Below are 11,430 nucleotides of genomic sequence, written 5' to 3'. Positions count from 1 at the left end.
CGCTATTTTCTTATATAAAGGATCAAAATGCAAAATTAACAAATTAAAAAATAAAATATGTTAGATTCATACATAATAAGGATCAAAACTAGGAACTATAATTTTTTATATATCCAATAAAATGTAGGTACTATAATTTTTTAAGTATAGAAAAATGGAATTCAACATCAACTTTTTCCTTTCAAGTGTTATTTTTGTGAATTGATAATACAAAAAGTTCTTACTGCACAATGTAAAGATTAACTAAAGTAAGTAGATTTTATAATAATAATTATCATTCACTAGTAATCTATAAAATACTTTAACAACTACAAAGGCGTTGCCTAGTTTTAATACACATTATCGTTTCACAATTGACTCTATTGTTCAATTACATATTTTAAATTAAATAGTTTTTTAATAACTTGAAAATTGATATTGTATATATCAATTAAAATGAATTTTAATATCCATTTTAATATCTATATTATATGAGTAATATGTGTTGAAATGAAGTGACATAAACAATAAATCTTTTTTTACTTTAACAAACTTAAGTTGAAAGTTTTTAATTCAAACTAAATAAGATGTAGTAAGGTTTTTTTAAAAAAAAAAACACACGGTATAATCATGAGAAGACACATGTAAAAAAATTAAAGTTAAATAAGATAAAAGTTTTATTTTTAAAATACACACGATATAAATATGAAAATGCACATACAAAAAAAATAAGCTAAATAAGATGAAAGTTTTATTTTTAAGAATAAATATTTAAAGATTGAAAACAAATATATATAAACAAAAAAGAAGTTAAATAAGATAGGAGTATTTTGATAATCAAATACTTTATTGTTAGAAATTATACCATAGATATTAATTTGAAAACAACACTCAATAAAAAAACATAACTAATTCTAGTATAACTTATCACATCATAACTACAACACCTAACTAATCTCAAATAGCTAATTTTAAAATTAATTATTTGGGATAACTTGTTCCGAACCAAACCAGCCCTTAATATTTTAGAGATGTACCTTTTTTCTCATTTTTCTGACGGGACCATTGGCCGAATCCTCTCAACGACCATTTGGTTGTTGCAATGAGCTATCCGGCTGTGCAAGAAGCAACCCATCACCATTACAATTACCATAAATCCTCACTAAACCCACAAAACATGCACAGTTTGGAAGTGAAATACCGAGCCATATGCAACAATCTCTTGTCCCTGACCCAATCAAGATCCTTACCAAAAGGGGTGGCTTTACACGCTCTTATAATCAAATTAGGCATTCAAATTCTCCCACTTGTTTCACACCACTTAATCAACTTCTACTCAAAGCTCCAACGCCCACTTGATTCCACACAAGTTTTTCACGAAGCACATTTCAAGTCTTCCACTACTTGGAGTTCCGTTATCTCTTCACTTGCCCAGAATGAACAACCACTTCTTGCTTTACGGTTTTTTCGTCAAATGTTGCGTAATGAGGTAATAAGGCCAGATGATCATATTCTCCCTTGTGTAACTAAAGCGTGTGGGATTCTTTGTGATTATCGTATTGGGGAATCGGTTCATTGCCTTGCTTTGAAAATTGGGTTTGAGGGTGATGTTTATGTAGGGAGTTCGCTGGTTGATATGTATGCAAAATGCGGGAAGATTGAGATTGCTCGGAAAGTGTTTGATGATATGCCTGATAGAAATGTGGTTTCTTGGAGTGGAATGATATATGGGTATGCTCAAATGGGTGAGGATGAGGAAGCTTTGAGGATTTTCAAGGTTGCATTAGGTGAAGGTTTGGATGTCAATGACTTTACCTTTTCGAGTGTGATTCGGGTGTGTGGGAATTCCACGTTGCTTGAATTAGGGAAGCAAATACACGGGTTGTGCTTGAAAACTAGCTATGATTCATCAAGTTTTATTGGGAGTGCCCTCATATCTTTGTACTCCAAGTGTGGTCTTGTGGAAAATGCTTATCGTGTTTTTGATGGGGTTCCCGTTAGAAATTTAGGGATGTGGAATGCAATGTTGATTGCTTGTGCACAGCACGGGCATACTAAAAAAGTATTTGGGTTGTTTAAAGAAATGGAAAGTGTTGGAATGAAGCCAAATTTCATTACCTTTTTATGTGTACTATATGCTTGTAGCCATGCTGGGCTGATTCAAGAAGGGAAATTTTACTTTGATTTAATGAAGAAGCATGGAGTTGAGCCAGGGAATCAACATTATGCTTCCCTTGTGGACTGTCTCGGACGAGCTGGAAAATTACAAGAGGCAGTGCAAGTTATTGAAAAGATGCCAATGCAGCCAACAGAATCTGTTTGGGGAGCTTTGTTGACTGGCTGTAGAATCCACAGGAACACTGAATTGGCAGCTTATGTGGCCGACAGGGTCTTTGAGTTAGGTCCTGTTAGCTCAGGCGTACATGTGCTACTGGCCAACGCATATGCTGCTGCTGGTAGATATCAAGAGGCTGCCAAAGCTCGGAAGATGCTCAGAGACAGAGGTGTGAAAAAGGAAACTGGTTTGAGTTGGGTTGAGGAGGGAAATAAAGTACACACATTTGCTGCTGGAGATAGGTCTCACTCAAAATCTAAGGAGATATATGAAAAGTTGGATGAAATAGGTGATTACATGGAGCAAGAAGGGTATGTTGCAGATACAAATTATGTGTTGCAACAGGTTGCTGGCCAGGAAAAGAGTGAGACTATCAGGTATCACAGTGAAAGACTAGCCATTGCTTTTGCACTTATCTCCTTTCCACCCGAAAGGCCTATTAGAGTTATGAAAAACTTGCGTGTATGTGGCGATTGTCACAATGCAATAAAGATTGTTTCAAAGTGCACCAAAAGATTAATTATACTGAGGGATAACAATCGATTTCATCACTTTGAGAATGGGAAATGCTCGTGTGGTGACTATTGGTGACTGAACTGTAAGTACTGTTACCTTCTGCTACTTCTACATTAAAACACTAGAATGATGGTAGATTTCTTGGTGTTATATTAGGACTCTGAGGAATTTGGAGTATCACTTCTGTGAAGTTCTGTACCATGCAACATAAATTTTTTGACGCATGATGGGAATCTTGAATTTCGAAGAGATTAGAAACTTCTAGACTTGTCTCTTCTTTGTTATGTTTTTCTCTATACATATATTGGAATGACCTATCTGCTCTCTTGCACATTTGTGGAAATATTTTCTATAGATTGGGCTCCGCGTGACCGATTGAGAAGATATTACTCACTTTAGAATTACAACTATAACCGTAATATCAGTAATCCTTTCTATGGGAATCTCCCAATCTTCATTGATTGCCCTTATGCTTCCTATATTACTTGATTGTTGAATTTTCAACAGAAAAGTTACACTAGGCTTATCGGCATTGGTTTCTCCTCTGTGCACTTTTGACTCGGTGACCTTTAATTGGAAGATTGATTGAGGGGCTTTGAGAAGTTGGAGGAAGGAATGTTGCACTGTCTTTCCGAGTTATATTTTCATTGATTGTCAAGAGCGGATATATGAAAAAAAAAAAAAAAAACTGTGGAGAAGGAAGATTGTTTAGTGTTCCGCAATGGTGGAGGAAATGGGAAATCTGTCTCCTTATGTGATCTTGAACAATCCTCATCTCATGAGTTAGTTTTTAGGATTGAGATAGTCTCAATTTTCATCTCTTCACATGAGATTAGACCCTGACCCTACTCAATTCTTGACCTGTGTTGTATTGTCCACGTTTCAGATGTATGTCCATTGAGTTCTGAGTGTTCCACATTGATGGAAGAAATGAGATAATTTGTCTCCTTATATGGTCTTGGATGATCCTCATCTCATGAGTTAGTTATGGGGATTGAATTATGCCCAGAGTTCATTTCCTTATAAAGATATTGCTGAGTTCATAATTAGAATAATCCTATTCAATTTTTTGTTTAAGTTTTATTTGCTAGTGAATAGTCCTTGAATCTTAATTTTATCAGTGCTTCTTATCTGTCAAGTCTCTTTCCTGTAACCTTTGAGTTCTAGAAACTTGAGAGTTGAAGAGTTCAACCTATTTGTCAATATTTTTACAAGTCAATTTCCTGAAATCCAGTGGAACTTCTGACTTTGTTTAAGTTGCATATCATTTAAACCCGGTGATTATTTGATTCCGGTGAAATGAATGGTTGAGAAAATGTTTTTTCTAACGCCACTTATTTCAGTTCTTGAGCAGTCTGCCATGTAAGGAGGGAGGGAGGTTGCACTGTCTTTCTGACTGATGGTCAAGAACTCAATATATTTTTAATTTTGATTTTGAGAAAAAAAGATACTGCTTCTTTATTGGGAAAAAAAAGAGAGAGAGAGAGAAGATATTACTTATTTCTTCATAATTAGAGTAATCCCATTTAATTTTTTATTAAGTTTTATTTGCTAGTGAATAATCCTGTTTCTTAATTGTTGTTATACTACGAAATTTGTGATGGACTGCTTGCTAATTGCCTACTTAGATTAGTGCTTAAACTGTCAAAACTTTCTCTCTTGTAACTTTGGGATTATAAAAACTCGTAAGTTGGAAGTGTTGAACCTATTTGTCAATCATTTAAAAGTCACCTAAAATATATTTGGACTTCTGAATTCACTGTTTTAAGTTGATTGACGTGAAATGAATGGTTGAGATACTATCTTTTCTAACACCTCTTAATTTCAATTCTTGAGCAGTCTGCCCATGCATGTACCCCTGTAAGGATCTGGTAAAGTTGCTGGTCTTATGAGGAGTTTTAAGGCAGAACCTACCAATATTTGTTGAGGTAATACCTACGTTGTCCATTCATATATACTCTCTTTATAAGCTGCTTCACTTCAGAGACGTTTAATTGTTGCCAAACTTATAGATTTTGATTAAGCAGTTACTTGAGATATTAGATTCCCAAGTTCTTATGATTTGGATCATCATACTATGTTAATTCTCTTACAAAGTTTAGAAAATTATTTTTCCTTGGGGTATTGTGATAATAGTTCTAAGTACTACTCTGTAATATGCATGCAACATTGTGAGGTCATGATTTTTGGCTACATGAGTACCTGAAGTTATTATTGCTTAATGTAATGGTTCTGAAGAAAATAGCAATTGAAACAAATTGTTTATTTGTATTTTCAGTGTTCAAAACTCACTCTGACAGGCTGATACAATAAGGAGTCTATATATATACACATCTAAGATTTGGCTGGTAGCGTCCAGCAGGCCATAACTACAACTGATTAGAGTTCTTTAAGACACAGATTAATATAGACCAAATCCTAATGTCAGCAATTTGCTGCAGGGAAGGAACAAATTTGGTCGCCATATTTCCTTGGACAACCTTTTCCGCACAAAATGATAATCAAGCTCGACATACTTTGTGCAAGCATGTAACACAGGATTGGCAGCTGATGTATTGCACTAATGTTGTCAGTATACAACAATGGAGGTCTGGATAGAGAGATACCAATGTCCTTCAACAAGTATGTAATCCAGGTGTGTCTGCAGCTAGGGAAGCCAATGAGCGATACTCAGGAATGGTATTTATCTATTTTCCTGTTCTTTTGGCCTTTTTTTCCCCTCATATTACTTATTTTGATTTATTTATTAATATCCATTAATTAAATCTTTGTTTTTTACGGTTTCGGAACGTTCATTCACACCTTTTCTTTCTGCCTTTTCCTGGCGTATCTTCAGTAGCCAACCCACATTGTTCCTCTTTCCTAAACATTCCACTATTCCTCTTTCTTAATTACTCCTCTTAAGTTGCCTCCCATCTTCTTCCTCTTTAATTCTCCAATTTACCTTTCATAATTCGTGGTATTCCTGCACATCTGGTAAGTTTTCAGTTACTCACCATCCTGTAATAGTATAACCCACAACTAAAAATAACATTCAAAATTGGTCTTTGGCTACAAGTTGTATGTGTTGTATCATTTGAACGTCTCAATATTTTATGTGTTTCATCTATTATACTCGGTGATAAATTTTTTGCGCGATTGCCGTGGTTTGTCAAGTTGTTTCTATTTGCAATTCGCCTACCCTTTCTTCTTTTTGGCAACAACATTTTGTCATTTAAATGATATAAGTAGTACAATTGGTTTGTTTTGATAGAAAAAAGATTATCGTTTTTGGAATGGTTTGTAAGGCCAATATTATCAAATATCTAAGAGAGAGGACATCGTGCTGGCTTTTTCTGTTATCAATTTTGATTTTCCTGCCCGCGGCAGGCCTGTTAACTTTGCTGATAACACTGGTACTTTTTCACAATAAAGTCTTCTACTCTTGACTTTATTTTACACACGATTCCCCACTCTCAATATTCTTTCCGCCTCAAAACTTTTTAACCTCTCTCGCTGTATTCTTCCTTCTTTATCTTCTTTTGTTCTATAGTTTTCTTACCTCACTTTTCTTCAATATTTGGAATTCTTTCTGTTAATCTTTGAATTATTTCCTCCTTGCCATTTTCCAATTTTTTTTAAACCAATTCAGTTGCTTCTGTTTTGGTTTGTTTACTCGTGTCCATGTTTGCATCATAACATTGTAGAGGTCTAGAGGAACTATGTTACAAATTGTTTCAACTTAATTTTGGAAACAAAAATAATATGAGATGTAGGACCTGAGCCCTGTTACGTGGCGCATCTCATTTATCAGGTATTCACTTTTTTTTCCCCTCTTTTTTTCTATAGTTTTCACCTGTTTTAGTTAACAAATCCAAAAGACATCATTAGAAAACCACAAGATAAACAGTTTAAGTGTCTCTTCCGATAAAAACACTTAGCGATTTTGGTAATCAGTGCGATGAAACATACCGTCCTTATGCATACCTGTAGTTGCGGAGGCTATTATGCATTGTGTTGGTAATCAAATATTTTCTTGTGGATATCATGCATGTATTACGTTAGTTGACTGGTATGTTCTTATGTATTGCAAGGATTAGCCACAGAATTTTATGTTTTGTGTCAGTCCCCTCTTTTTTCATCTAACATCTACTAATCATCCTTGTGCAGCACATTTGGACGCCATTGTAATGTCAAAATTGCTGAACTAAAACAGGTATTGGAGTCGGTTACTTCAGAACAGAAGTACCTAAGAGCACACCATGCTCGTCATTGTCATAGTAAGATTCCATTCTTCTTCCTCAATAGGAACTTCATGTTCTCTTATTAATGAATATCATTTGTATGGTTAATGTTTTGTTGGCATTGGGACCAGCTAGCTTTAGAAAACCTAGCTTGCAAAGTTTGTCATTTGGAGCAATTAAAAAATCTAGAAGACATCCATTACACGCTGCAATACTTTTTGGGAGAAATAACCACGTACAGAATTAATTCCGGTCTCACCTATTGCGTCATAGTGTTCTCTTAAGCATGTTTTCAATCAAGATGGTAGTATTAATTTGAAGCTAACACCTCTTTCGGCATTTTCAGACTAAAGATCTCAACAGACTGAAATATTTGAAGTTGCTTAGTCCAGATTAAGTATTGTTATTTCACAATACAAGTATGTCTTACACATTCTCGAGGAGACAAGAATAATGAGATGTAAACCTATGGACACTCCTATGGATCCGAATACTAAATTCTTGCCGGAAGAGGGGAGTCGTTCAACGATCTTGAAAGATATAAGCGTCTAGTTGGGAAGTTGAGTTATCTTGCAGTGGCCAGACCTGACATTTCATATCCTGTTAGTCAATTTATGTGATAGTCATTGGGTTGCAGTTGTTCACATTGTACGATATATTAAGTTAACACCCGGTAGAAGAATATTCGTTTAGGATCGAGGTCATGAGCAGGTCATTGGATATACAGACGTTGATTCGGCAGGATCACCTTGTGATAGACGTTCAACATTCGGTTACTGTGGTTTAGTAGGAGGTAATTTGATGTCCTGAAAGAGTAAGAAACAAAGTGTGGTTCCTCAATCTTTTACAGAAGCAAAATATCGAGCAATGGTGGTAGCCACTTGTGAGCTAGTTTGGATTAAATAATTGCTGAGAGAGTTAAAATTTGGAGAAATTAGTGAAATGGTACTTGTGTGTGACAACTAAGCAACTTGTCATGTCGCATCAAATCTAGTAATTCTTGAGAGGACTAAGCACATTGAGGTTGATTGTCACTTTGTAAGAGAAGATATTATTACAAAATTTGTAAAATCAAGATCAACTTACAAACATTTTCACCAAATTCCTCATCGTACTAATTACGTTTATAATAAGCTTGGTACACATAACTTGTATGCACCAGCTTGAGAGTGTTAAAATATGAGTAGAAATAGTATATAAAATACTATTTGAAAAAAATTGTAATGTCAGTGTCTTAGTTGGGAAAAAAAGTCTAATATTAGGTACACAATTTAATAATATTTTTTTCTTTGTTGACGAGTCGACACATTCAGCTCTATCAAGATAAGGACACACTCAATCTAGCAATATTCACGTGTAGTAAAAAGAACAGCTTTTTGGCTGTCTACTCAACCTGGATGAAGCACTTTCAGTATTGGCCCAATGCACTTCTACAATAGTTCGAGGGCGTTTCAACAATTATGACAAGCAATCCGATATCATTATATAGCTGAAATTTCTATGGACCATATGCCTAATTGCTAAGATAACACTCGTCAACTATTACAATAATGAAGATGGGCCTGGGTGCAAGTGATATTTCACCCTTAACCACAACTCACCTGCTGATCCCAAGAAATTTTCTTGATAATGATTTTATCTGCACAACACTAAATACAGTTCTTTTGAACATCCCTTCTTTCCAGTTTCTACATGATTAAGATGTAAAAAGAGATACGACAAAAGTAAAGCCTAATTACCACCAAAAACAGATTGTTGCGTTTCACTTGTGCTGTATTTGATATGTGAAGTACACAAAAAAAATTCAAACGCTTTAGTTGCCAATAAGAAAACCTCTTAATTGATGTTTCTTAATTGAAAACATCAAGATGGAACCACATTTTAAAAAAAAGAGAGAATCTCTTAAACCTCCAGAACCACGTTAAATTAAAGATGGAACTTTTAAAACATCAAATATTAAAGTAGCTGTTTGTTGCCAATAAGAAGAAAACCTCTTAATGCAAAACCATAATACTAGAAATTATGATAATCAGCTTCTCCCAATAAAAACAACCAGGGAGAAGTGAAAAAAAGCAATTACAGGGTTCCAATTTCCCTCAATTCTTTTCTTCAGGTTTGGGATCTTCCTTGATTTCGTCAGCCCCATCATCCTGCAACAAAAGTAGGATCATGAAATGTCATTAATAATGCAAACACACTTAATAGCTGTTTTTGTCATAAAATATTTGTAAGAGCGAGATTATTACCTGCATATCGGAGGTCCAGAGAGTGAGATTGTCACGAAGAAGTTGCATGATCAAAGTGCTGTCCTTGTAAGACTCTTCTCCCAATGTGTCCAATTCAGCAATTGCTTCATCAAAGGCCTGATTCATACGAAGAACATCATATCAAAAGGAAGATTACTTTTTCCAAAGCTGAGATGCAAAAACAAGATTTAAAGATTGCTGACAGAAAAAAAGGTCTCGTCAGCCTTACCTGTTTGGCAAGATTGCAAGCACGATCGGGAGAATTCAAGATCTCATAATAAAACACAGAGAAGTTAAGAGCCAGTCCAAGTCGGATGGGATGTGTGGGGGCAAGTTCAGCAGATGCAATATCCTACAAACATTATAGAAAATGAGGAAAAACTGAATATATACAAAACAAGATTGTTCATACCATAGCCAAGAAATCATGGCAAATCAAATAACTCGTGCCATAACTTATCTCTAACTCTTGAACATAATAAGAATGACTTTTCAATTATATTGAAACGCTATAGCTACAACAAACAGAAACGAAATAAGCATTTTCCTGTGCCAAAAACATATTTAAACTAATAACCCAGTCTAATTAGGAGAAAATCCATAACCACATACTCTAAACAACATTAAGGTTATCTATATCCGCACAAGATCGCTGTAGTTGTGAACCAGCAAAAGGTCAATTACTCACTACGGAGGAGCATTTCCTCATATTTTTGTTTCAACAACAACATAAAAAAGAGTTCTTCATAATAGTATTATGTTGCTGCGTCGCTTTAACTCCAAATAAATTGAAAAATGTGCCCCCAAAAAACTGATCTAGCAAAAAAAAATACATAGGTCTCTCTGATACCAATTTGTGTCGAAGTTGGAATTTTCAAGATTCAAACTTCATTTTGGTCATAAATTCGAACATAATTTATACATTTGGAAATTACATACAATAGTAAATCACAATAATTAACAACTTAAAAAATAAAAAAATTCCATTCAAGGAAAAACTGTCACTCTCGAAATGCCAAGTGTGACACGTAATTAGCAGGCAGAGTGTAATATGCCAGAAGTCATACATAGAAGATCTATTGGAAACATATACTATTATTATGCAAAGAGTAGATTTACAGCAAGCAGATCCGTAAAATCTAAACAGATTCAAAAACAGATCAAACAAATTCACAAAAAAAAAAAAAAAGCAAATTAAATCACAAACCTGAGCAGCTTTGTAAGCAGTGAGAGTACTCTCAGCAGCCTCTTTACGTTCAGCACCAGTCTTAAACTCAGCCAAATAGCGATGATAATCACCCTTCATTTTCAGGTAAAATACCTTAGAATCACCAGATGTAGCAGAGGGAATAAGCTTAGAATCAAGCAGTTTGAGAATTCCATCACAAATCTTCGACAACTCATTCTCAATCTTAGATCTGTATTCCTTAATCGAATTAACATGTTCCTCATTTCCTCTTGACTCTTCCTTTTGCTCAATCGATGAAATTATACGCCACGATGCTCTACGCGCTCCGATCACGTTTTTATAGGCGACGGAGAGAAGATTTCTCTCTTCCACAGTTAATTCTTCCGAACCTAGAGAATTCGAAACCTTTTCCATAAAGTCCACCATTTCTTCATACCTTTCGGCTTGCTCCGCCAGCTTTGCCATGTACACGTTCTCCTCACGCGCCGTCGGTGCCACCGCCATCTTCCTCGGAAAATATTTTTATATATATATTTTTGAGATCTGAATGAAATGAGGGGAGTTTTTTTATTTTTGTGAATGTGAATTTAAAATTATGAGGAAGAGGGGGTTTTTTGAATTGAGAGGAGTGGAGACATTTTAGGATTTTTTTTTTAGGAAAAATAAATAAATTTTAGAGTGAATCTAGACCGTTGATTAGGTGAAGTGATTGACAGCTGAGATTTGAGCTGTATTTATAAAGGGGTAAGTGGGGTTGACTGGGCTTAGGCCAGTTGTAATTGGGCCAAAATTACTACATTGATTATCACGTTCGGCCCATTGGTTTTACCAATTAGAGTCTGTTTTTAGCATTCTGCTTTTGTTGCTTTTAGCTACACTTTTGTCTTTGTGGCTTCGGATTATTCGCTTTTTTACAAAATAATTTTTCACTTTATTTCAAAT

General features: G+C 34.9%; 2 protein-coding genes across 3 annotated transcripts; one reads left to right on the top strand and one right to left on the bottom strand.

The window, feature by feature from the left end:
• Positions 1 to 1,023: 1,023 nt before the first annotated feature.
• Positions 1,024 to 8,183, top strand: LOC107867458 (putative pentatricopeptide repeat-containing protein At5g52630). 2 transcript variants are annotated; one of them, XM_016713710.2, is made up of 5 exons: positions 1,024 to 2,912; positions 4,670 to 4,758; positions 5,272 to 5,509; positions 6,980 to 7,089; positions 7,400 to 8,183. In XM_016713710.2, the coding sequence occupies exon 1, from the start codon at positions 1,082 to 1,084 to the stop codon at positions 2,903 to 2,905; it is 1,824 nt and encodes a 607-aa protein (XP_016569196.1). In that variant the 5' UTR covers positions 1,024 to 1,081; the 3' UTR covers positions 2,906 to 2,912; positions 4,670 to 4,758; positions 5,272 to 5,509; positions 6,980 to 7,089; positions 7,400 to 8,183. The 2 variants fall into 2 exon arrangements, with proteins under 2 accessions (XP_016569196.1, XP_016569195.1); XM_016713709.2 differs by having other exon boundaries at positions 6,980 to 8,183.
• A 772-nt stretch (positions 8,184 to 8,955) lies between these two features.
• LOC107867460 (14-3-3 protein 3) lies at positions 8,956 to 10,971 on the bottom strand (the record flags this gene model as incomplete). The annotated part of the gene is given in 4 exon segments (XM_016713711.2): positions 8,956 to 9,203; positions 9,300 to 9,416; positions 9,529 to 9,651; positions 10,507 to 10,971. Coding segments are annotated over 4 exon segments (759 nt in total), but the record flags the coding sequence as incomplete, so codon positions are not given.
• Between the last annotated feature and the right edge of the window lie 459 nt (positions 10,972 to 11,430).

Source organism: Capsicum annuum, chromosome 4, assembly GCF_002878395.1.
Source record: "Capsicum annuum cultivar UCD-10X-F1 chromosome 4, UCD10Xv1.1, whole genome shotgun sequence".
Lineage (NCBI taxonomy): Eukaryota > Viridiplantae > Streptophyta > Magnoliopsida > Solanales > Solanaceae > Capsicum > Capsicum annuum.
Note: the sequence above shows the minus strand (reverse complement) of the source record. Positions and strands in the feature narration are given on the sequence as shown.

Bases quoted from the DNA above. Each gene is read 5' to 3' on its own strand.
- LOC107867458 (XM_016713710.2), top strand. From the start codon at position 1,082: ATGAGCTATCCGGCTGTGCAAGAAGCAACCCATCACCATTACAATTAC.